The 27145-nt window shown below is 41.5% G+C and overlaps 2 protein-coding genes across 5 annotated transcripts in view; one reads left to right on the top strand and one right to left on the bottom strand.

The window, feature by feature from the left end:
• Positions 1–849, bottom strand: part of LOC121283020 (aryl hydrocarbon receptor nuclear translocator-like protein 1) — a 54299-nt gene extending 53450 nt beyond the window's left edge. For both annotated transcript variants that reach the window (XM_041196928.1, XM_041196927.1), the window contains exon 1: positions 715–849. The gene's annotated coding sequence lies outside the window, so the exon portion shown is untranslated. The remainder of the gene's footprint in view (positions 1–714) is intronic.
• Positions 850–10163: 9314 nt separating this feature from the next.
• si:ch211-266k8.4 (TBC1 domain family member whacked) overlaps positions 10164–27145 on the top strand; it is a 144226-nt gene continuing 127244 nt past the window's right edge. The window contains exons 1-2 of one of the 3 annotated variants that reach the window (XM_041197990.1): positions 10164–10360; positions 26105–26192. In XM_041197990.1, coding sequence (XP_041053924.1) covers positions 10245–10360; positions 26105–26192 — 204 coding nt within the window. In that variant the 5' untranslated portion in view covers positions 10164–10244. Of the gene's footprint in view, positions 10361–10943; positions 11034–26104; positions 26193–27145 lie in introns of those variants that run through there. The other 2 variants (XR_005944258.1, XM_041197991.1) reach the window with 2 other exon arrangements.

Below are 27145 nucleotides of genomic sequence, written 5' to 3' on the forward strand. Positions count from 1 at the left end.
CTCTCTCCACAGATGCTGTCAGACCTGCTCTGTTGTTATTTCAGGTCGCCAACATCTGCAGTATTTTGCTTTTATTTCCCAAAACGATATTAGGTCAGGTGACCAAAAGGAACGTCTTGAAGGTGCTGAGAGAAGCAAAAAGGTTTGGGGAGGGAATGCAGAATTTAGGGCCTAGGTAACTGAGGGTGAGGCTGGTGAAGGCGAAGTGAGTGGAGAAGCATGCAAGATGTCAGAATTCAAGGAGAGCAGAGATCTCAGTCTTCAAAACCCTGGACTGATGACTACCAGATCAATCTCACAAACACACACACACTACAATACCAGATACTAGGAAAAAGTCTACAGCACAAAAACAGGGCATTTGCATGAAGTGGATTCTGGCTGATGCAGTGCAGGCTGAAAGTTGTTTACTGTTACAAAGGCAGACAGGAGGAAATGGCTCATCTGTCAAGCCAGGAAAGGAAAAACACAAACTTTAACCATTTCTTTTAGCTCAGATTTTTTTTTCTTTTCAACTGATAGCAATGGTGCAAATGCAGGAGGGTTGCGTGTATGGGGGGTGGGGGGTGGTGCGGGGAGGTGAGGGTTCAGTGGCTCTGGTTCCAGGTGAGTGCAAACTGAATTAACCTATGGAGGGAGACTGAGAGAAAGGGGGGGGTTTAAAGTCGTCCCCCCCAATACCTGCAGCCTGAAGTGCAGCACTGACTTACTTACCTTGCACGGAAGAGTGCCGGCAGGTATTCCCGCCTGCAGGTGTACTGTCTTGTCGCTGGCTTCAAAGCGCCGCTCCCGGCCGCCACCGATACAATGTCGCAACCCAGGTTCCACTGACCTACTTCCAGCCGCTGACGTAACCGCTGACCTGGATCCACTCGAGTCCCACCCCCTCCTGTCAATCACTACCCCGGCAGACCAATCGCCGCACTGCTCTACTCCTTCGCGCTGCGCCAATGGGGAGCGACATTTCTATCCCGACTGGGCACGCGCCTAGGCTCTCGGCGCCGGCTCGGTTCGCGCCTATCAGAAGACGGCATTCTCCCCGCCCCAGGGAAGCCTACCAAGGAACCAATGGGCGGTTCGGTTCCATTGCCGGCTGGTTTAGAGCCAAACGGAGCCAGGCTTTCATTGACGGCTGTGTTCTGGGCGGGCGGGGCGAGAAGGGTGACCAATCTGAGCTTCCCTTCCAGCGCGGCTCGGAACGGACCAATCCTGCCACTGCTTTGGTAAGTCCGGCACTTCGGCAGCGTTTAAGCCGCCCAATCGGATCCCGAGGTTGCAATGGTTGGTTCAATGGCGGCGGCGGCAGCGGGATTGCTACAGCAACGGGCGGTAAACCCGGCGGAGTCAGAGGCGGCAGACAGGCCTCCCGTCAGTGGGCGAGTATGGACGGGGCGGTCAGATGGGATGATGTTTAACCCGGGATTGGGGAAGAGAAGCGGTTCAAGGGGCTTTGTGAGAGAGGAGACTCAGATGGCCGTATTCATGGGGGCAAGGTCTGGTTTCCATATTGGAAAAAAAAAGGTTCGGGTGCACATTTAAGCTACTTCTAAGGGGATTGGGGCGGTGGATACAGACTCAGTCGCAGTTTCTAAAGAGGAATTAGGTCGCTGCTTTGAAGGAGCAAAAATCGCAGGGGAATGAGCAGGAGCGTGGGACTCACTCTTGGGAATGACCCGACGCAGACTCAATGGGTCGAATGCCTTCCTTCTGTGCTGCACTATTCTGTAATTCTATACGCAAAAGAATTACTGGGAATGCTTAATCTTTCAGGTCTGGGATCAATCCAGAAAGATCCAAGATGCCGGTCCTCTGTCACCTGGAAAAGAAAAGACTTAAGGGTGACCCTCAGAAATCTTTAATAGTTTGATAGGATAGGGTAAGGGAAGATGGTTGCACTTGCAAACAAGCCTACAAGATTGTCATTAATAAATCCAATAAAGAATTCCAGAGAAACTTCAAGTGAAACTTGCTACCCGATAGGTGTTATTGTAAGCACTGTAGATCAAAGCTTAACATTACAAAACGATATTGACAGATGTGAAGTCATCACCTTTGGACCTAAAAAAATGGATAGAACAGGTTACTTTCTAAATGGTGAATAGCTGAAAATAGTTAAGATCCAACTAGACTTTGGATTCCAGCTACAGTGATCCTAAAAATCCTAAAAAGCAGCTACAGAAAATGATCAAAAAAGCAAATTGAGTTCTGCCCTCTAGAGGACTAGAATACAACGGCATAGAAGTTATGCTTCAGCTATCCAAAGCCCCCATGAGGTATATAAGATGCTAAAGGGGATAGACAAAGTAGACATGGAGCGGATGTTTCCCCTTGTGGGGCATTCTAGAATGAAAGGCCATAGTTTTGAGCTAAGGGGTGGTAGATTTAAATCAGAGATGAGGAGTAATTACTTTTCTCAAAGGGTCGTGAATCTGTGGAATTCACTACCTCAGAGTGCAGTGGATGCCGGGACACAATAAATTTGAGGAGATAGACAGATTTTTAATTAGTAACGAGTTGAAAAGTTATGGGGAGAGGGCAGGAAATTGGAGTTGAGGTCGAAATTAGATCAGCCATGATCGTATTGAATGGCGGGGCAGGCTCGAGGGGCTGAATTGCCTACTCCTGCTCCTAGTACTTATATTCTTATGGTATGTGTACATGGGCTTTGAAAAGGCATTTGACACAGTAACACACAACCGACTTGTGAGGAAAGTTATTGCTCATGGAATAAAAGGTACAGTAGCAACGTGGATTCAAAATTTGCTGAAAAATAGGAAGCAGAGAGTAATGGTCAATGAATATTTTTCAGGCTGGAGGAAGATTTGTAGTGGAGTTCCCCAGGGATCGGTATTGGGACCGTTGCTGTTCCTGATATATATTAACGATCTAGATTTTGGTATACAGGGGACAATTTCAAAGTTTGTGGATGATACAAAGCTTGGGAGTGTTGTGAACTGCGAGCAGGATGGTGTGGAATTTCAAGAGGACATAGGCAAGTTGGAGGAGTGGGCAGATGAAGTTCAATGCAGAGAAGTGTGAGGTGATGCATTTTGGTAGTTAGAACATGGATAGACAATATAAAATAAGGGGTGAAATTTTGAAGAGGATTCAGGAGCAGAAAGACTTGGGTGTATATGTACATAAATCATTCAAGGTGGCAGGACAGGTGGAGGGAGCAGTTAATAAAGCATATAGTATCCTGGGTTTCATTAATAGTGGCATAGAGTACAAGAGCAAGGAGGTTATGCTGAATTTATATAAGACACTTATTAGATCGCAGCTGAAATATTGTGTACAGTTCTGGGCACCATATTATTGGAAGGATGTGAATACATTGGAGAGAGTGCAAAAGGGGTTTACAAGAATGGTTCCAGGGATGAGAAACTTCAGCTATGAGGATAGATTGGAAAGGTTGGGACTGTTCTCCTTGGAGAGAAGAAGGCTGAGAGGAGATTTGATAGTGATGTTCAAAATCATGAGGGGGCTGGATGGAGTAGATAAGGAGAAGCTGTTCCCACTCATAAAAGGATCAAGAACGAAGGGGCATAGACTTAAAGTGATTTACAAAAGAAGTAAGTGGGAAAAAACTTTTTCACAAAACGAGTGGTTCGGGTCTGGAGTGCACTGCCTGGAAGTGTGGTGGAGGCAGGCTCAATCAAGGCATTCAAGAGGGCATTAGATGATTATTTGAACAGAAACAATATGCAAGGGCATGGGAAAAAGGTACTTGGTCATAATGCTCATTTGGAGAGCTGGTGCAGACATGATGGGCTGAATGGTCTCCTTCTGTACTGTTAAGATTCTGTGATTTTGTGAATGCATTGCCTGAGACTGGTGGTGGCAGTTTCAATTGTGGCTTTCCAAAGCGAATTGGATAATTATCTGAAGAGAAAAGACTTGCAGGGCTACAGGGAAAAGGTAGCACAGGCCTAGCTGAGTTGATCTTGTGGAGAGCCAGCATGGTCACGACAGGTCGAATGGCCACCTGTGCTGTGACCATTCTATAATTTTATGACCTACAGGATGCTTTCAAACCAAGTGAAGTCACCCTTTCATATCTTTCTCACCTATGTTGGCTGTGAAGCACCTTGGAACACCATGAGATTGTGAAAGGTGCAATATAAATGCATTTTCTTTCTTGACTGATTCTAGAGCTCTTACCTCCAGTACATTCCTTGTATACCATTCCAGGATTTACTCACTCTTTGTGTAACTAACTGCTTCTATACACAAGTCTTTAACAAAAGCTCATCTTTCGAATGAGAACATGACAACCTTCAACATCGATTTCCACAATTTCAGGTCATAACCATTACTTGCATTATTCCAGGCAGCAGGAACTAGTAATGATTCTGTTGTTGCCATTTACACTGATCTAGACGCTTCTGTTTCATGTCCCATTACCACCACCTTTAATCTTGTACCATCATTTCTATTGTCATTTAATCAATATTACCTTCCACATTATCACAGATATTCCCCTTTGTTCATTCCTCTTCTGCGCCCTTTCTTTGCCTCTATATTTGTAGAAAGCCTATTACATCTTTAACATTTTCTAGTTTAGAGAAAATATCACAGATCTGAAACATGGGCTTTATTTCTCTCTCACTCTTTTCTCTCTTTCTGTCCACAGATGCTACTTAACCTGCTCAGTGTTTCCAGCATTTTCTGTTTTTATTTCAGTCTTTAACTTGCATTTTAAAAGCTTGTTCTCATGTCCTGCAATCATTACTTAGGATTAACGATTTCTACTCTAATGTAGTATATTTAATACCTCTGTGAGGTCCTCACTCATTCAATTGTTTTGAAGATTTTTGAGCATCTACCATTTGATTTATGAAAGCCTGGAGTATGTCCTAGATTTTCTACTGATTCTTAGTGGAAATTAGCTCATAATAGTTTACTACAGTCTAATTAATATGTCAGCACCAACATTTTTGTGGAAATTGCAGTCCCTTTGGTAACATGAGTATATCATTCAAATAGACTATGGTTGATCTGCACTTCAACTTAATTTCCTACTTTTGCTCCATATCTCTTGATATTCTTACATAACAAAAAACTACCAATCTCGGTCTTGAAAACTTCAATTGTCCCAGCATCCTCCACCCTTTGGGTGAGAGAAATCCAAGTTCAACTTCTAATTTCCTTGCAATGATTATGTTTGCATGATTTCTACACTGTTGCATTATGTCAGAAGAGGGGCAATTTTGTGATTATTACAGTTCCAGGAAATGCAAGTGTCATTTGTGAATATTCTGTATCAATATCATGGTCTGCTTTCTAATAAAGTATTTCACTCTAAATGTTTCAGATGCTGAATCACTTATTGCACAATGCCAGCATTTCTTCTTTTACACTACCATTTAAAAAAAACGTAAGAAGTACACAAGAAATATACAGGTCCCTTAGTACAAAATGTCTGCCACAGCAACTATGACAACAATAACTTGTCTTTCTTTACCAGCTAAAATGTAGTAAAACATGTCAAGATTTTACACATTTATCAAACAAAAATTCTCTCTAAGCCACATTGGCAGATATTAGGACAAATGACCATAAGCTTGGCCAAAGAGGTAAGTTTTAAGGTGTGTCCTTAATGTAGGAGAGAGAGGTGGCGAGGATAAGAGGTTTAGGGAGGGAATTGCAAAGCTTGGGGTCTCAGTAGCTGAAGGCACGGCCACCAATGGTGAAGGAAAAACTTGGGATACACAAAGGTTATGCTTTAATTAATCCTGACTGAAGTTGAGAGCTGTGGTAATCTGAGGTGTAATACACCTTTAAGAGAATGTGAGCAGATTGACCACGTGACTGTAAGACCCAGTAGCTGTGTAGTGTGGGCTACAATGTTAAGGTTAGTCTAGAGTAGGGTCTGGTTGGAGAAGCACACATGTTGATGCTCTGTTGTTTATGTAAATAAATAGTATGTGCTTCATTTCATATTGGTATTTGAGCCTGCAGTATATTGTAATCAACTCACCTGCCGACAGATAAACGTGCAACCGGTTCGCAAGCTAAGCAACCCCATAATAAAATACAATAAGTGGCGACGAGGCAAAACATGACCAGTCGATGACACCAAGGAAAGCTGCGAAAATTCAGCTTAGTGAACCAGCCATGCCTTGCAGGCCGATTGTAAGTACATTATAATTGTAAGCCCTCACCATAGTCATTGAAGCTATCGCCCTCCAGTATGCCACAGTTTGGCCGCATCGAACTGTTTGTTCAGACCACCGATGACTGGTCACATTATATTGAATGCTTCACCTTTTTTTTTCTGGCCAACAACATATTGGGGGAGAAGAGGCAGGTGATTGTCTTATCAACATGTGGCAGTAAAACATACGGCCTAATTCGTAGTTTATCAGCACCCAAACTCCAGATTCTAAGAGCTTGATGAGTTGGTGAATCTAGTGAAAGGCCACTTTCAACCAAAACCCTCTAACAATGCAGCATTTTAAATTGAATTCAAGATGTTGCGCCCCTGGAGAGACATTCGCTTGCTATGTAGCAGCCTTAAAACAATTGACAGAGCACTGTGAGTTTGGGACGTTGATTAATGACATGTTAAGAGACGGATTAGTCTATGGGATTAACGAAGACATCATTCAAAAAAGGTTGTTGTCAGAAACAAATTTAGACTTCAGCAAGGCACTGGAGTCAGCAATCACTCAAATGGATTGTCTTATGAGCCAGAAGAAACAGTCACATACTTACTTGCTACACAATTTAAAAATGGGTAAAACAGAGCCAATTTACATGACAGTAGAAATCAACAGAAAACCTATTTGAATGAAGGTGGATAGAGGCGCATCCATGACAGTCATAGGGGAACACACATTTAAGTATCTGAATGGAGGAGACCAATCACTAAAGCTAGAAAACTCAGATGCCAGACTAAAGACATTTATTGGCGAAAACATATGAGTAAAAGGTATATGCTAGGATCTGGTACAATATGGAAGCCAGTCTGCTAATTTACCCCTCATGGTGATAGCAGGCAGAGGATCAAGTCTCCTCAGAAGAAACTAGTTAAGAGAGATCTATCTTGAGAGATTATTGAGATCTCAATCAGATGCAGGAAATGTTGCTGTTTGGAAAATGGAACATGTAAAGACTCAACAAAAGGAACTTGCAGAGCTTCAGGACAGAGTTTGAGTTGAAGTCAGTAAACTCCAAAAAGAAAACCTACTGAAGGACTTTTGCATATTGCAAAATTCCCTCAGATCCCATTTGTTCCACTAAAAAGGTATGAGGAAGAAAGGAAAGAATTCTGCATATATCTGGCTGAGATGAAGAATCAATTAGCTGAGAAAACACAACAATGCTAACAATTAACAAATATAAAAAATGAAAGAACTGAAGAACTAGTTTCGTGGAAGCCTTAAAAATAGAGACCCCTGAGTTTTGAAAGCAGTTGACAGATGAGGAAATGCTGGAAGACTCAACCACCAAATTCACTCAAGTTGAGCTCATACCTGAGCCTAGTCTGGCCTATAGGAAAATTGAAGAGGAAGCCGAGATGAAAGTCAGCACTGCCAAGAAGAAAACCCATCAAAAGAAGACATGTAGCAAGAAAAAACTAAATTACTAACAAGGCCTTGAACTTTTTTTTTTTACACAACAGAAAGCTGATCATTTCATGTCGCTTTTAGTCTTGCCCAACATCCTAATCCTCAGCAAAAGCAGAATTACCTGGAAAAACTCAGCAGGTCTGGCAGCATCGGCGGAGAAGAAAAGAGTTGACGTTTCGAGTCCTCATGACCCTTCGACAGAACCCTTCTGTCGAAGGGTCATGAGGACTCGAAACGTCAACTCTTTTCTTCTCCGCCGATGCTGCCAGACCTGCTGAGTTTTTCCAGGTAATTCTGTTTTTGTTTTGGATTTCCAGCATCCGCAGTTTTTTTGTTTTTATCCTAATCCTCAGAACTTGTCTGACAGTTGCTTTTCATATTGTTGAACTAGGAGGGGAGGGGCAGCAGGAGTGCATGCGATGGGGCCCAAAAGAGTGTGAAAACATTTTTGTTGGAGTCTACACCACAGGTAGAAGGAACTCCTCTTGCTTTGGAAGTACCTGTAGAACCCGTTGAGCCTGAAAGACTGAAAGAGGCAAACTTACAGGTTCCTACAGGGGAGCCTAGTGGACAGATAACTCCTGAGAGGGAGGCCCCAGATAAACCATCGGAAGTCGTAGAACTATGGCGGTCGACATGTTTGAAAAAGTCTCCTGAGAGACTGAATTTGTAAATAGTTAATATATTGTACTTTCAAGTAAAGGGAGGGGGATGTGGTTAACTGAGGTGTAATACACCTTTAAGAGAATGTGAGCAGATGGACCACATGACTAAGACCCAATAGCTGTAGTGTGAACTACCATGTTAAGGTTAATCTAGAGTAGGGTCTGGTTGGAGAAGCACACAGCATGTTAGTGCTCTGTTGTTTGTGTAAATAAATAGTATGTGCTTCATTTCATATTGGTCTCTGCGTCTGCAGTATATTGTAATCAATTCACCTGCCAACAGATAAACGTGCAACCGATTTGCGAGCAAAGCGACCCCATAGTAAAGCATAACAAGAGCTTAGCTGTTTTATCTCATTCCAGTGATTTGTACATCATCAATAAACTGGCAGCTGAGAGAGGTGAATCTTTGAGATAATAGTTGAACATGCCAATGGTTTAGTAATAGAAGACTTCACAAATGTTGGCAATGAGTTAGACTCTTGCAATTCTTCCCCTCAATTTTTGCTATTAGGTGCAGTGACATGAGTTAATGCCTGTGAGTTGCATTCCCAATCTATTCCATTTAGAGAAGCGTTAAGGGTAATCTGGGAAAGGGATAATAAATTGAAGGGGAGTTCACGCTGGGTCAAACATGTGAATCTCCCAGAAGCTGGTTACAGACTGGCAGCTGCCAGGAACACACTGTCTACCTTACTGGGAAGATGAAAGACAAGGGATGGAGTAAAACATAATAAAAATCAATGGATACATACTTGAAAGTGAAATAGTTGCTAGGATACAGGAAAGATGGGTGAGGAGTTGATGCAAACAAGATGTCCTCCTGTGGCTGTGTGCACAAACTACATAATGTACTGCAACAAGTTAGTGGGATTACTTTGATAGCACCTCCCTCCCTGCAGCTTCTACCATTGGGAAGAACAGCAGCAATGTTGTGGGGCCACTTTTGCCTTCGAGTTATACCCAATCCCAACAATGACATTATCAACCATTCTTGCCTTGTCACTGGGTGAGCAACCTGGGACTTCCTACGAAACAGCATTGTGGGAGCACCTTCATTAAATGGACTACAGCAATTCAAGAAGGCGGCCCACCACTTCTTCTCAAAGGGCAACTGGGATGGGCAATAATTGCAGAATTTGCCACATTCCAAGAACAATTTAAAAAAAATTACAAAGTTATTAAATGTTTAGCCACTAATGATAGAGAAGATATCTGTCCAGATGCTTACCAGATAAATCACAAGCAGTCCAATCCCAATTACAAGCATCCTCAAGATTGTAATCATATCATATGTCATTGCAAAGCAAGATATATTTCATTAATCACTGTCGAAATTATAAGCAGAAAATATTATTATATAAAGTGAATCTAAATAAATATATCCATTTCAAAGCTTAAAGTTAAAGAAAGCCGCTGCTGATGTTATATTATAATTGTGATGTCACTACAGTGGAAATGTCTTGCACCATTTGATAAATATGAGATTAAAATATATTTATAACATCTCCACCTATAAAATGCTACATAACCTTACCGAAGATTTGGAGATGTCTTGTGTATGTACCACGTAAAGAGTGCTTTTCTACTCCCCACGAGCTGCTTCCAGTAGACTAGCTCCATGACGACAAACTGCTGCAAGAACATTGACAAACGTTTGACAAGGGAAAAAAAAGCATTTGGAAAACAAAAGAAAAAGTGTTGGAAACAATGTTTTGAAAAGAATTACCGCACTTCTTTTAATCAGAGTGACAAAGGCCAAGCCGCACTCTGATTGGGTAGAAGTCTCGGCTAATCGCCGGTCGACAGCGGCAGAAGCTGTTATTGGTCGGACAGCAGCTGTCTGTCGCACATTCTTGTCCAATCCGGTGAAGGTGGGGCGTGGCTCGGAGTGCGGCGCTAGATTCGAAAGTGCTTTTTATTTGACTGGAAGAAGCGGCTCGGAGAGGAGTTGTCACTCCTGCTTGGAGGGGTAGGAAATTAATAACCCAGCTCCCGACAAAACATGAGCAGCTGCCCGATCGAAAAGTCTTGTGTGCTGGGCTTCGACCAGTTTGGCTTCGCGGTATTTCGGAAGCAGTGCGACAAGTGGAAGCAGGAACATCGCAGTCATGAGTACAGGCAAGTCACCAGCTCCTTCCTGAAAACCATCCACTTAATGACCCAGCCCAAAGCTCAATAAAAAGCCCAGCTCCAATCCACTTGTACGATCAAAATTACAGGAAACTGCAGCAACGTTTGAATCAATTCTGCAGTTCTGAAATAATATTGATTATGGAAGAGGGAATGGACAGGTGCACCTGTCGCAGGAAGGCTGGAGTCCGCTTGATTTCTACCGAGAATCACATTGGCAGCTGAATGCCCTGGAGGTTTTATTGTTGTTTAAGGATTGGACCAGTGGCTGGTATAGTCAGCTGCTCAGTTCGCAACTGTCACTATTGTACAGTGTATTCGACAGTTTCATTCAAAGTGTTCCAGTGAGCAACCGTACGATTTGCTAATCTCAACCGCGAAAAGGCAAGGGAGGCTGAGGCGAAGTGCTAGTTTATCGAGTGGTGTTGCAACTGTTGAAAGTGATTTCAATATGTTACTTCCCTTTCTGGAAGGAGCGTTCTGGTGAGGGAGGGGGAGGGGGGGGGGGGTCATACAAATTATGGTCACGTTTCTGCATTGCCAAACTTCTTACTGGCTTGCAGTTATTGTTAGATGCAACTTGAATCTGAGCTCACTCTGCCTGGCAAGGGAATTCCCTCATTTCAGTGTCGCTAGATTTAGACTACACGTTTTATATTTGGTGAGAAATTTAAACTGTTTTACCCTGACCCTAAGCATTTTAGTTTTAACACTAAGCTTTCTAGTCTTAGCCCTAAATTTGTCCATCAGTAATTTTAACTTCAGTGGAAGATGGGCCCCAACTCGAGAGAGAAACTATTTCTGCTGGTTGGAGTGCCTAGGACTGGGGAAATAGTCTAAAAATTAGAACTAGGCCTTTCAGGAGGGAGATTAGGAAACACTTCTTCATGCAAAGGATGGTAGAATTTTGGAGTTCTCTTCAGCAAATGACAATTGATTCTTGATAAATTGTGATTCTTGATTTAAAAACTGAGATTGATAGATTTTTGTTAACCAAAGCTATTAAGGGGTATGGGGAAAAGGCAGGTTTATAGAGTTGGCTTACAGATCAGCGGTGTTCTCGGTAAATTGTGGAACAGGTTTGAAGGCCTCCTGTTTGTGTTCTTAGATGTGGCATAAAATTTTATAAAACAGCAGAATTACCATTGACAAATTCTCAAACTTTTACGTATCTCATTATCATATGCCTGAGTGCAAAAGCCTGAGTAAAATGAACAGAATACAGTGCAAGTACTCAGGGGAAAGCATTGATTTTATTCTAAATTCCTTCTTTAAATCCCTCTGGATTTAGTGACTGGAGGGATTATTTCACAATCACCTTGAGCTAAAATCAAGAATGGTGTTTGTTCTGTACAATGTCTCTGTGGCTAATGTAAACCAAATGGGGGTGAACTTGTTCCTTGTCCGTAATGCTAAATGCACTGGCTTTTTACACCTTGCCAGACCTTTTATTTTGTCAATGCAAAAGGAAATTGTGAGGATAGAAGTGTAAAGCAGGCTGCCAATTTGTTACCACCTGTTTCTACACTACATCAGGAACTAATTTTACCTGCTATCTGTTAGCCATGGTTTAATGATAATCTCACAGTCGACAGAAGGGCCCACTGCAGAGACTTGAGCCCATTACCCAGGTTGACATTCCCAATGTCAGTGCTGAGGGAGCGTTGCACAGTTAGAAGTGTTTCAGTTGAAACTAAGGCCCTGTCCATTCTCCCTTGGGTGGATCACATGATGCTATTTTGGAGAAGAGCAGAGGAGTTCTCTCTGATGTCATCAACCAACAGATTATCTGGTCATTTCTCCTATTGCACTTTGTGAGTGTTTTATGTCTGTAAATTGGCTGCCTTGCATTACAACAGTGACCATACTTCAAAGTGCTTCATTGGCTGTAATTTACTTTGGGATGTCTTGAAGTTGTGAAGGGCACTGTATAAATGGAAATCCCTCTCTCGCTCTCACTCTCTCTCTCTCTCTCTCTCTTTCTTTCTTGACTAGGTAAATAAGATTAGAGAATTAAATATGTGGCTCAAAGATTGATTTGGGAGAAATAGGTTTTGATTCATGGGGCATTGGCACCAGTACCGGGAATGTCTTCACCTGAACCGTGCTGGGACCAATGTTCTGGCGAATTGTATAACTAGGGAAGTATGGAGGACTTTAAACTAATTAGTGGGGGTGATAGATCAAGTTTGCAAAATGTAGTAAAGACAAGGGAAAGAGAGCAAGGTAGCAATAAGGGAAATGATGATCAGAGCATGGTAGGAGGAGACAGTGTACAAATTTAAGAGTGCACTGGCAGATAAGACTAGAGGTTACAAAAATAGTAAAAAGACAAAACTAAAGGCTCTGTATATGAATGCATGTAGTGTTCATAATAAAACAGATGAATTGACAGCACAAGTAGAAATAAATATGTATGACCTGATAGCCAATAGAGAGACATGGCTGCAAGGTGACAAAGACTGGGACCTGAATATTCTACGGTACATGACATTTAGGAAGGACAGGAAGCTAGGAAAAGGTGGAGGGGTAGTTTTGTTAATTAAGGATGTCTTTGGTACGCAGAGACAGATGACCTTAATTCTGGTGATCAAGATGTAGAATCAGTTTGGGTTGGGATGAGAAATAGTAGAAAGAAAAAGAAGTGGGGTATACAGGAAGAAATAATGTGAGCTTGTGAGAAAGGTACAGTGATAGTCATGGGTGATTTCAATCTACACATAAATTGGACAAATCTGATTGGCAAAGGTAGCCTGCACGATGAGTTCATTGTATTTTCGGGACAGTTTCTTCAAGCAGCACATTTTAGGGATAACCAGACTTTATTGCTCTTGTTCGGGGGGCATTTAAGACCTTGGGTCTGGAGTTACATGTAGGCCAGTCCAGGTAAGGACAGCAGATTTCCTTCCCTAAAAGGCATTAGTGAACCAGATGAGTTTTTATGACAATCGGCAATTGTTTTGCGGTCATCATCAGACTTTCAATTCTGGATTTTTATTGAATTCAAATTTCACCTTATGCCATGGTGGGATTTGAACCAGGGTCCCCAGAGCATTGCCTTGGGTCTCTGGAATGCTGATCTAGTGACAATACCACTATGCCATCACCTCACTTTAAGACCTGTTAACGTGCCATGAGGACAGAGCTGGCTAAAGTGAACTGGGAAATTAGCTTAAGGGATAGATCAGGAGAAATGCAGTGGCACACGTTTGAGGAGATATTTCAGAACACTCAAAAGATACATTCTAGTGAGAAAGAAAGGCTTCGGGGAAGATGCACCATCTGTGGCTGACTAAGGAAGTTAAAGATTGTATCAAATTGAAAGAAAAGGAATATAACTCTACAAAGATGAGTGATAGGTCAGAAGATTGGACAGAATATAAAGAACAGCAAAGCATGACTAAAAGATTAATGGGGGAAATTAAAATATGAGAGACAACTAGCTAGAAATATAAAAACAGATAGTAAGCACTTCTACAGGCATTTCAAAAGGAAAACAGTAAGTAAAGTGAGCATTGGTCCTCTAGAGAAAGCGTTTGGGGAATGAATAATGGAAATAAGGAAATGGCATTTGAATTGAACAGGTATTGTGTCTGTACTCACTGTAGAGGATACAGATAACAACCTAGAAATAAATGTGAATCAAGAGGTGAAAGAGAGTGAGGAACTTAAAACAATTGTAATCACCAAGGAAGGGGCTGAGAAAATTATTAGAACTGAAGGCTGACAAGTCCCCAGGACCTGATAGACTTCATCCAAGAGTCTTAAAAGAAATGGCTGCTGAGATAGAAGATGCATTGGTTTGAATTTTCCAAAATTCCCTAGATTCTGGAAATGTCCTATCAGATTGGAAAATAGTGAATGGGTCCCTCCTAGTCAAGAAAGGAAGGAGGCAGAAAGCAGGAAACTGCAGGCCAGTAAGCTTACCATCTGTCAGAGGGAAAGTGCTGGAATCAATTATTAAGAAGGCTATTGTCGGGCATTTAGAAAATCTCAGTGCAAATAAGCAGACTTAACATGGTTTTGTGAAAGGGAAAACGTTTGACTAATTTATTGCAGTTCTTTGAGGAAATAACAAGCAGTGTGGATAAAGGGAAACCTGTGGATGCGCTGCACTTGATTTCCAGAAGGCATTTGACAAGGTGCCATTTCAAAGTTTACTCTGCAAAATAAGAGTTCATGGTGTAGGGGATAACATATTAGCATGAATAGAGGATTGGTTAGCTAACAAAAAAAGAGAGTAGGCATAGGTTGGCAAGATGTGACGAGTGGAGTGCCACAGGGATCAGTGGTGGGGTCTCAACTATTTACAATTTATATCGATGGCTTGGATGAAGGGACAAATGTGTGGTTGCTAAATTTGCTGATGACACAAAGATAGATAGGAAAGTAAGTTGTGAAGAAGATATAAGGCATCTTCAGAGGGATATAGATAGGTTAAGTAAGTAGGCAAAAATTTGGCAGATGAAATATAATGTGGGAACATGTGAACTTGCCCACTTTGGCAGGAAGAATAGAAAAGCAGCATCTTATTTAAATGGAGAGAGATTGCAGAGTCTGAGGTACAGAGGGATGTGGGTGTCCTGGTACATGTTAGAATCCTATCTCTCAACACTGAAGTTTTCTTTTACAAAATGGAAGAATTTGGCATGATCTGGATATGTGGATGCTAACCTGGGATTTTTTTAAAAAAGGAAGTCATAAGTTCACCTTGGAACTGTCAACTGCTGGCTTCTTCCAAGAAATCACCTGACCTATATGGTACTTCAGGAGGAAGTTTTTGTGTTGAACTGCAAAGCTCTTTAATTCATTAAGCCGGGAGATGAAAAGGCAATCACGTAGGAGGGAGGGAAAAAACTGAAGTTGTTAACCTAATTGTTTTGAAGGCAGTTTTCTTGACCAAGCTGAGGAAGGAAGGCTACTTTGACTAGCTCCCTCTCTCTACCTTACTTAAAATTGTTTGTGGCTATCAACCTGTAGCCAGACACCCCTCATCTGAGTATAACCAGTCTGCATTTGGACTTGCAAAGCTGAAACCAGTAGAGAGAACTTCCAGCCATCTACCAGGACTAGCAGCTCTTCTTCACATAAGAGAACTCCAGGTCGACAGTGTCAAGACCCTGCGGACTTTATCCTTTATTTTATAACACCCATCTTCCAAAGCCCATCTCTGCAGAAAGACTCTATCTGTTTGTCCTTTGTTTGTCTGTGTGTGTGTGCACACACACGTTTGCACGCTGGGGAAATTCTCTAGGAAGAGATAGTTATACTTTCCGATTACAATTGTGTTAGCCAGTACTTGTTTTAAAATAAATTAATCATTCTGAGTTTTTGAAAGAAGTGTGGTCAGAGTCTTATTTCTTCTGGGTACAGAGGTATAGGTACACAATTGGCCATTTTGGTGAGAAAATTAAGTATTTAAATTAATGGTATGGCCTGCGGAGTAGTGGGGCTTGATAATTTGTGCACTCCTCGGTTGTAACATAAATTGGGGACTCTTGCAAGAATTGAAACACAGACAGTGGGTGATTGGACACAATAATAATTGGTAAAGGATGAAAGGATGGAGACCAGGTTTCTTATACATTGGTAAACTAAAATAGCGTTGGAAGTTGCTAAGATTTTATTACACATGGAAAATGTAACCCCAACTGGTTTACAGAAATTAACCAAGAGTAAGCTAGTGGAATTGGAGGATAAGCTGGAGTTAGAATTACCCAAAGGGGTGAGGAAAGCAGACATAGTTAGGCAATAGCGCAGCATTTGAAACTGGAAGTGATACCAGAGAGACCATATCCTCCAGGGGGTGAGTCAATTGAGTTAGCTAAGACCCAGCTGCAAATGATGCAACTTGAACATGAAAAGGAATTGAAACTTGAATTGGAGGCAAAAGAAAGAGAGAGAACATTTAGGAAGCTGGAACTGGAATTTCAGGCAAGGGAGAAGGATAAAGCTAGAGAGGCGAAGGAACGAGAAAGGGAATACTGGCTTAAAAGGCTGGACCTTAAAAAAGAGGTCTCAGACGCTGTGGAAGGTTCTGATGATGATAAAACCTTCAACCCAAAGCCCAATGAGGAGATGTTTAAATTTGTGCAGGCTCTTCTGAAGTTTGAGGAAAGGGATATAGAAGCATTCTTTATTTTGTTTGAGAAGATGGCTAAGCAAATGAAGTGACCAAATGAAACCTGGGCATTGCTTTTATAGTCTAGGTTGGTAGAGGTTTATGCTTCACTTTCAGCAGAGGTTTCTGTGGATTATGATGCAGTAAAAAAGGCTATTTTTAGTGCAACAAAAACAGAAAATGAGGATGGAGGAGAGAGTTCAAGGTCTGAAGATGTTGAACTCCATGTTAAGTCCAGAAGGCTGTAATGTGCTTAATTGGAAGATGGAGTGCTGTTCCTCCAGTTTGCGTTGGGCTTCACTGGAACATTGCAGCAGGCCAAGGATGGACATGTGGGCATGAGAGCAGGGTGGTGTGTTGAAATGGCAAGCGACAGGGAGGCCTGTGTCATGCTTGCAGACAGACTGGAGATGTTCCGCAAAGCAATCACCCAGTCTGTGTTTGGTCTCCCTGATGTAGAGACCACATTGGGAGCTCTTCCACATTCAGCCCCTTTGTCTATACCCCTTTTTACTACATTCATTTTTATTTTTTATCCACTTTTTATTTTTATTCATTTATCCGTGTTTTTATCCCTTTTTCTATCCCTACCACTGCCCTCTCCCCCCCACCTCATCTCCTACAGGGCCACCTGTTATTTGTCCATGTTGTTCTTTCACACAATGCTACCCTTGTTATGCTGTTATCACATTCTGCTTTCTTACCTTTATGCCACTATAGGCACCTTTTTTAGCACTAGCCACTACCATTAACACTCCCTTTGGTTCATAACATCTTTGTCAACCTCTCCTTTGTCTCCACCTATCACTGGCCTTCTATCCAGCTCCACCTGCCCCACTCCCCTTAAACAGTATAAATTTAATCACATTTCCACTTCTCTTCACCTCTGAAGAAGGGTCATACGGACTCAAAACATTAACTCTGTTTCTCTCTCCACAGATGCTGCCAGATCTGCTGAGTTTTTCCAGAGTTTTCTGTTTTTGTTTGATTTCCAGCATCTGCAGTATTTTGCTTTTATCTTACTCTTTTTAGTGCATAGGAGTTAGCTCTTGAGGCATACAGGCAGAAATTTCAGAATGTGAGGAAACAGCCTGGACAGAACTATATTGAGTTTGAGAGGGTAAAGTTGAGTAAATTTGACGGTTGGATACAGACATTAAAAATAGAGACAACGTATGAAGCTCTTAGAGAAATAATTCTCTTGGAAGAATTTAAACATTCTCTTCCTCCAGTAGTCAGAACCTATGTTGAAGACTAGAGGGTTAAAACAGCTAGACAGGGAGTGGTGCTGGCTGATGATTATGAGCTTGTACATAAATCTAAACCCTTTTTCCACTATCCCCATAAACCTGAGAAGGATGGAAGGTGGAAAAGTGAAAGGAAGGCAAGTAGCCAGGGAAAAGAAGGGACAGCTGGGAAACTCCTCAGGACAGAAAGAAAGGTGTTGAGGGTGGAAGTGATATTCGAAAGCCTAACAAGGTGGGACATGTTCGTGCTGATTGCTGGAAGTTGCACGGGAAATCCGTGAGACTTATTGGGGTACGTAAGCGTGATTCAGGAAAAGGAGCCCTGACCAAAAGTACAGCAGATCAAATTAACTGCAGCTGTGAAGCCGAGTGTGGGCGCTGTTGTGAGTTCAGGAGAGGTGAATGAGATACATGAGTTATAAAGAATTTTTGTCGAGGGGGAAAAGTAACCCCTTATCCCTCAAATGAGATAGCTAAACCTATAATCATACTCAGAAATACAGGAGCCATTCAAACACTTTTGGTGGGGAAAGACATAACTTTTCCACCAGACAGTGTATTAAAAGCCAAAGTTTTAGTCAATGGTATTGGTGGGGAGTATATACCCATACCTTTGTACTGGGTGCAATTGGAGTGTGACTTATTGTCTGGGGCAGTGACGGTAGGGGTTGTTCGGCAGTTACCCGTAGATGGAGATGATTTACTCCTGGGAAATGATTTATCTGGAACGAAGGCAGTAGCTTCTCCCATAGTTACAGAAAGCCCAAGTGAGGTTAAAGAGGAGGAGCAGTTACAGGAAAGGTTCCAGGATTTTTTCCTTCATGTGTGATGACCCGAGCAATGGCTAAGCAAAGTCCATCGTCAAAGTGATACCATAGACAGATACTTGGCCGGCTGAAACTTTCTTTACAGACTAAGATGATCCAAAAGTGATGTTTAACAAGTCTTCTCCAGTTGAGGCTCAACAAGCTGATCCAGAATTAAGTAAGGTAGCACAATCAGCCCAAGCTGAAGCTAAGGCAGTTCCAGAATGTTGTTATATTAGAAATGGAATTCTAATGAGGAAGTGGAGACCTTGTCACAGACCTGCAGATGAGGAATGGACGCTTGGTCGTCAGGTAGTGGTACCTCCCAAATATCGTAAAGAGATTTTACAGATAGCACATGAAATTCCTATGGCAGGACATGTAGGGATATGGAAAACTCAAGCGTAGGTAAGCTGGCAGTTTCACAGGCCAGGTCTTCACAAGGAAGTGGTGCAGTTTTGTAAAATGTGCCAGATGGTAGGAAAACCACTACATGCAATCAAACCGGCACCCTTAATTCCTATCCCAGTTTTTGAGGAACCATTCAGTAGGGTGTTAGTGGACTGTGTGGGACTGTTAACAAAAGCAGGACACCAGTATATCCTTACTATTATGGATATGACAACTCGATTTCCAGAGGCCATCCCTTTAAGGACCATTATGGCTAAAATAGTGGTAGAGAAGTTAACCCAATTTGTTTACTCTATGGATTACCGGTAGAGATTCAGTCGGATCAAGGTTCCAATTTTATGTCTAGAATTTTTCAGAACATAATGGTGGTTTGGGCATAATACAGGTAAAGTCCACAGCATATCATCCACAAACACAGGGAGCCTTAGGGAGGTACCATCAAATTCTCAAAACAATGATTAGAGCATTTTGTCATGACTATCCCCATGATTGGGGCAAAGAACTAGAATTTCTTTTATTTGCTACCCGAGATTCACCAAATGAATCTACTGGTTTAGGCCCTTTTGAATTAATTTACAGACATGAAATAAGAGGTCCTCTAAAATTAATCAAAGAAAAATTTTTAGGAGAGAAGGACGATTCCTCTGTTAGATTTTGTCTGTGTCCCAGGAACTGCTCACAGGACCCTGAAAAGTGGCAAAAGGATATAGCAGCATTGCAGGGTAGCTATTTAGGCAATGATACCCAGAGTGTGACAAGAAGAGACAGAGTGCACAAACATTAAAAAACAGCAGCAAATAGGGTCAAAGAGGGGAAAAAAAAATTAGAAAGGCAAAATTATTGGCTCTTTACTTAAATGCACATAGTATTCAGAACAGAATAAATGAATTAACGGCACAAAAAGAGGTTAATGGGTACAATCTTATAGCCATTATGGAGACATGGTTACATGGAGATCAAAGACTGGGAACGAAATATTCTGGGGCATGTGACTTTTTGAAAGGACAGGCAGGAAGGAAAGGGTGGTGGGGCTGCTTTGTTAGTACGAGATGGAATAAGTACAAAAGCAAGAAATGATCTTGGATTGGAAGATATGGAATCCATACGGGTGGAGGTAAGAAATAACAAGGGGAAGAAGACATTGGTGGGAATAGTCTTTAGGTCCCCTAACAGTAGCTATGCTGTAGGACTAAGAATTAATCGGTAGATAATGAGGGCATGTAAGAATGTATATTAATCATGGGTGACTTTAATCTTCATGTAGAATGGGAAAATCAAATTGGCAGAGGTAGCCACGAGCAAGAATTCATAGTATATTTAGGACCATTTCCTAGAACAATATGTTGTGGATCCAACCAGGGATCAGGCTATTTTGGACCTGGTAATGAGGCAGGTTTAATAAATGATCTGAGTAAAAGATCCTCTAGGAAACAGTGACCATAAGATGGTGGAATTTAGCATTCAGTTTGAGAGTGAGAAACTTGGGTGGGAAACAGCGGTGCTAAACTTAAATAAGGGTAATTACAAAGGAATGAGGGCAGAGTTGGCTGGAATGGACTGGGAAAGGAGTTTAGCAGAAAAGACAGTTAATGAACAATGGCAGACGTTTAAGAAAATAGCTCATGACTTACAACAAAGATATATCCCAGTGAGGAAGAAGGAATGTAGGAAGGGGATAAACCAACAATGGTTAACCAAGGAAGTTAAGGACAGTATCAGATTGAAAGAAAAAGCATACAATGTGGTAAAGATTAATGGTAAGCCAGAGGTTTAGGAAAGTTTTAAAAACTAACAGAAGATGACCAAAAAAATAATAGAGGGAGAAAATAAACTTTGAGGGTAAACTAGCAAGTAATATAAAAATGGACAGCAAGAGCTTTAAGTACATAAAAAGGAAGAGAGGCCAAAGTCAATATAGGCCCCTAAGAGAACGAGGCTGGGGAAATAATGGTGAACCAGGAAATGGCAGAGGAGTTGAATAAATACTTTGCCTCAGTCTTCACGATAGAAGGCACTAGTAGCATACCAAAAATACTAAATAATCAAGGGGCAAATGGGGGTCAGAAAGAAAAACAATAAGTATCACTAGAGAAAAAGTACTAAAGAAAGTAATGGGGGTAAAAGCTGATAAGTCACCTGGACCTGATGGTTGCATCTTAGGATATTAAAGGAAGTAGCTGCAGAGATAGTGGATGCACTGGTAGTAATCTTCCAAGAATTCTTAGATTCTGGAAAAGTCCCAGAGGATTGGAAAACTGCCAATGTAACACCCTTATTCAATAAGGGAGGGAGGGAGGCAAAAATGGGTAACTATAGGCCAGTAAGCTTAACATCCATCATTGGGAGAATGTTGGAGTCTATTATAAAGGATGTAATAGCAGAGTATTTAGAAATGCATAATATAATCAAGCAGAGTCAGCATGGCTTCATGAAGGGGAAATCATGCCTGACAAATTTATTAGAATTCTTTGAGGAGGTAACTAGCAGTATAGAAAAAGGGGAAAGATAAAGGGGAACAAGTAGATGTAATACATTTGGATTTCCAAAAGGCGATCGATAAGGTACCGCACATAAGGCTACTTGATAAAGTAAGAGCCCAGGGTGTTGGGGTAGTATATTAGCATGGATAGAGGATTGGCTAACTAATAGAAGACAGAGAGTTGGGATGGGCATTTTCAGGATGGCAACCTGCAACCAGTGGAGTGCCACAGGGATTAAAGTTTGCAGATGACACAAAATAGTTGGGAAGGCAAGTGGTGAGGGCGACACAGGATCTGCAGGTTAAGTAAGTGGGCAAAAACTTGGCAGATGAATATAATGTGGGAAAATGTGAGGTTATGCACTTTGGCAGGAAGAATAGAGGAGCTGAATATTACTTAAATAGAGAAAGACTGCAGAAAGCTGCAGCACAGAGGGATTTGGGGGCCCTTGTGCATGAATCTCAAAAAGCTAGCATGCAAGTTCAGCAATAAATAGGAAAGGCAAATGGAATATTGGCCTTTATTTCAACCGGAATGGAGTATAAAAATAAGGAAATCTTGCTAAACTATATAAGGCACTATTTAGACCACACCTAGAATATTGTGAACTGTTTTGGTCCCCTTGTCTAGGAAAGATGTACTGGCCTTGGAGGCAGTCTAGAGAAGGTTCACTAGGTTGATTCTGGGTATGGAGGGATTTTCTTAGAGGAGAGGTTGAATAGCCTGGGCCTGTATTCATTGGAGTTTAGAAGAATGAGAGGCGACCTTATTGAAACATATAAGATTCTTAGGGGGCTTGACAAGGTAGATGCTGATAGGTTGTTTTCCTCTTGTGGAAGAGTCGAGGACCAGAGGGCATAACCTGAGTAAGGAGGTCACTCGTTTAAGACAGAGATGAGGAGGAATTTCTTCTCTATGGTTAATCTGTGGAATTCTTTACCACAGGGGGCTATAGAGGCTGGATCGTTAAGTATATTCAAGGCTGAGATAGACAGATTTTTAATTAGTAAGGGAATCAGGGGTTATAGGGAAGGGGCAGGAAAGTGGAGTTGAGGATTAGCAGATCAGCCATGATCTCACTGAGTGGCGGAGCAGATTCAATGGGCCGAATGGCCTACTTCTGCTCCTTCGTCCTTTGGTCTAACACTGAAACATCAGGACAGTTAGATAGCATATTTTCATACTTAGAAATAGGACAACGAGAGGACCTAGTGAGGTTATTTACAGAATTTAAAGTGACCTGTAGGTATGAACCAAGGTCTATAACTTTAGCCACAGATGATGTGGATGTAGGGGAATTTTCTCCTATAAAGCAACATCCTTATCAGTTAAGTCCAGAGAAACAAGCAGAAGTTCAATATATGTTAGGAAATCACCTAATTGAATCTAGTCATAGCAGTTGGAGTTATCTGATGGATCAACCAGATTCTGCATAGGCGATAGAAAAGTTAATATGGTAATAAAAACAGATTGTTACCCAACCCCTTGTCTAGAAGATTGTATTGACAGGGTTGGCAGTGCCACCTTCCTTACTAAGATAGGTTTGTTTAAAGGATACAAACAAGTACCTTTAACATTGTGAGCTAAGGAGGTACCAACTTTTGACACGCCAAATGGGCTATACCAATGTTGAGTAATGCCATTTGGACTAAAAAATGCTCCAGGCACTTGCAAAAACTAATGAATCAGGTGATCACTAATGTTCCTAACTCTGTGGTTTACTTAGATGATGTATTGTTTTATAATAACACATGGAAAGACTATTTGAAACACCTGGAACTCTTATTTAAACAATTACAGGTGGCAGATCTAGTAATAAAGCTTGCCAAAAGTGAGTTCACTAAAGCGAGAGTAACTTTTATTTGGGCATATCATAGGGCAGCGACAAGTCTTGCTAAGAACAGCAAAGTTACAGGCTTTGATAGAATTCCCTGTCCCTAAAACTAAACGGGAAATCATGAGACTTTTAGGGATGTGCGATTTCTATCGGAAATTTGTGCCAAACTTCAGCACATTAGCAGCTCCACAAACAGATTTATTGCAAAGAAAGCAAAGGTGGTATGGTCAAGAGAGTGTCAGAGAGCTTTTGAGAAGCTGAAGGTGATTCTACGTAATGAACCAGTATTAGCTGCCCTGAATTTCATTAAACCCTTGAAGCTGGAAATCGATGCTAGTGACTTGGAGGTGGGTGCAGTCTTGTTGCAAGATGGTGAATCGGGCATAGAGAAGCCAGTGGGGTACTTTTCTAAAAAAAAATTAAATCAGCATCAAAAGAGATGCTCCATGGTAGAAAAGGAAACCCTGGGATTATTGTTGGCTCTTAAGCATTATGAGGTATATATCTAACGTGGTTGTAAAGAAACATTAGTATATACTGACCATAACCCTTTGGAAAAATTTAAGACTCATAATGACAGACTGTTCCGATAGATCTTATAACTTGTATATTGTTCATATTGCTGGAATAGATTAATATAACTGCTGATCCATTATCAAGAATGTAAAATTTTTATAATTGGAAAGCAAAAAAGTCAGAAAACTGAATAGATTCTGTATAAGCAGTGAATGGCTGAGTGAGTGTGTTTGATATCTCTTTTCTGCATACATTGCGATGAAACACATTTGGAAATGGTGTTTTGTCTTTTAAGGGTGGAGGCAAGTTGGAATCCTATCTCTCAAGACTGAAGTTTTCTTTTAATAAAATGGAAGAATTTGGCATGATCTGGACATATGGTTGCTAACCTGGGATTTTTTTTAAAAGAAGGTCGTAAGTTCACCTTGGAACTGTCAACAAGCTGGCCCCTTCCAAGAAATCACCTGACCTGTATGGTACTTGAGAATGAGTTGTTTGTGTTGAACTGCAAAGCTCTTTAATTAAACTGGGAGATGAAAAGGGAGAGAGGGAAAAAACTGAAGTTGTGAACCTGATTGCTTTGAAGGCAGTTTTCTTGACCAAGCTGAGGAAGGAAGGCAACTTTGACTAGCTCCCTCTCTCTACATTGCCCAAAATTGTGTGTAGCTTTCAACCTATAGCCAGAGAACCCTCATCTCAGTGTAACCAGTCTGCATTTCGACCTGCAAAGCTGAGACCAGTGGTGAGAACTTCCAGGCATCTATCAGGACCAATAGCCCATCTTCACATGAGAGAACTACAGGCCTACAGCGTCGAGATCCTGCAAACTTTATCCTTTATTTTATAATGCTCATCTCTACAGAGAGACTCTACCTGTTTGTCCTTTTGCTTGAGTGTGTGCTAGGGGAATTCCCTAGGAAGAAATAGTTATACCTTCTGATTACAATTGTGTGTTAGCTAGTACTTGCAACTTGTTAAAAGAAATTTTGTTTTAAAATAAATTAATCATCCTGAGTTTTTGAAAGAAGCCTGATCAAAGTCTCTTTTATTCTGAGTACTAGGGGTATAAAAGCACAATTGGCCATTTTGGTGAGAAAATTAAATGTTTAAATTAATGGTATGGCCTGTGGCGTCATGGAACTTGATAATTTATGCACTCCCATCCTGGTTGTAACAGTATGCAGATAAAGTGAGTGATTAGGAAGGTAAATGGAATGTTGTTGTTTATTGCAAGGAGAATGGAATTTAAAAGTTGAGATGTTTTGCAAAAATTGTAGAAGGCATTGGTGAGACCACATCTGCAGTACTGTGTACAGTTTTCCTCTCCTTATTTAAGAAAGGATACAAATGTGTTAGAAGCAGTTCAGAGGAAGTTCACTTGACTGACACCTGGGTTAGGGGGTTATATTATGAGTAAAGTTGGACAGGCTGGGCTGTTATCCATTGGTGTTCAGGAGAATGAGGAGTGATCTTATTGAAACATATACGATCCTAAAGGAGTGGAATTGATGGAGTTGATGCTAAAAGGGTATTTCTCTTGTGGGAGAGACGAGAATGAGTGGGAACAGTTTAAAAATAAGGCATCTCCAATTTAAAACAGAGAAGGAGAAGCTTTTTCTCTGTGGGTCAGAAGTGTTTGGAACTCACTCTCCCAGAGAACAGTGGAGGCAGTGTCATTGAATACTTTTTAAGGCAGAGATAAATGGATTCTTGACTAACAAAGGAGTCAAAGGTTACTGGGAGTAAGTGAGAATATGGAGTTGAGGCCGCAATCAGATCAACCATGATGTTATAATATGATTGAGCAGGCTCAAAGGAATTATTGGCCTACTTCTGCTCCTAGTTCATAAATCTGACACTTTCTTCTCTTCCTCCCCACCCATTTTCCTCACTCTCTGTCTGACTATCTCTGCCTGTTCTTTTCTGTCTGTGTCTCAGTGTCTACGATCTCATTTTTCTCCTCTCTCCCTTCTCTCAATCCATCCCCATGAATCCCTTTACTCAACTTACAATTACTACATAAGGGTAAAACTGAAAGTTAAGCTTTTCATACGTAATGGGGATCATGTGACTGCACAAATGAATCAGCCATAAGCGCTGATAACCAGAGCTGTGGAGCTTTTTCACCTTTGTCTCAGGGCAAACATGTAGCTTCATCAGAAGCCCTGGAAATAAAGTTTACTGTTTCTTACAAGAAACCAGCTGGGAACCCCAAGTTCATTACATATTCTCTTCTCTCGCTCTCTGTCTGTCAGCCGGGCACCTGGCGCACGTGCGCTCTGTCTGCATTAACCTTTTGTATCTCGCTTCACAGTTATCCAAGTGTCAGTGCTTCTAAGTTGGAATCATGGCAGGACATGCTTAGCAACTGGAATGAGGCTGGTGCATCGTGCATGGACAAGGTAACAGGAATATTGATGACCTCTGAAAATGTTTTTAAAAAATGTTGGTTGTGGGCATGTTGTTCGTATGTGGGATGCCCTTTTTCCTTCCTGACCTCCTTTTTCTCCAAAATGAAGTTTGAGGCTGAAGGTCAGGCCTGATCCACTTGGCTGAGCATCCCGTAACAAGTAATTGTCAGTATTACAAAAGTCAAGAAGAAATGTGCTTGGGATGAACCATACTAGTGATTTTTCTCCTTTCAAGCAGGGACTTCAGAGAATGTTTTTTTTAAATTTTGCTGAAGGGGCTGGACAGCCCCAGTGCTAGCTCATTGGTCCTTTTGGTGAGAATCATTTCCAGGTGGTTTAGCAATTTGTGAACATGGTGATATGGAAGTAATAGACTTCACACCCATGATTTGCCAGACTGAGAGTTTGTAATCTCACTTCATGGCTGGAAGAAAGGGTCAAGCATGGGCCATGTCTTTCCAACACCCAAGAGGGAGGAGGAAATTGGATGGAGTCCTGCCCTCCTCTGATCACTCTCACTCAGCTGGTCATAAAGTGACACCTGTAGAGGCACGGTGAGCATGAGAACAGAGAAAATAGCACTGCATTGCTAATGCTAAATATTTACTAATCCTGTGTGTTTTGGGAATTGCATCCAAGAAATTTGATACAAAAAGTGGGAAAACAGAATGAGTTGGGGGGTTGGTGGTAGGGTGGGGAAGAGACTTGTGGTGTTGAATTATGAGGAGCAATTACGTAAATTGGGTGCCTTCTCAGTGCGAAAGAGAAGGTTGAGACAGGCCTCTTCAATATGAAGCAAGACAAGCTGTTTCACCTTGTCCAGAATAGCAGAACCAAAGGGCATGGCTTGTGTTGAAGGGAATAAATTCAAAATTAATCCATGGAAAGAATATTTTGGTGAATGGTGGGTTAATCTATGGAATGGGATCCCTGAGGAGATGGGG

Source organism: Carcharodon carcharias, chromosome 10 (genome assembly GCF_017639515.1).
Source record: "Carcharodon carcharias isolate sCarCar2 chromosome 10, sCarCar2.pri, whole genome shotgun sequence".
NCBI classification, from domain to species: Eukaryota; Metazoa; Chordata; class Chondrichthyes; order Lamniformes; family Lamnidae; genus Carcharodon; species Carcharodon carcharias.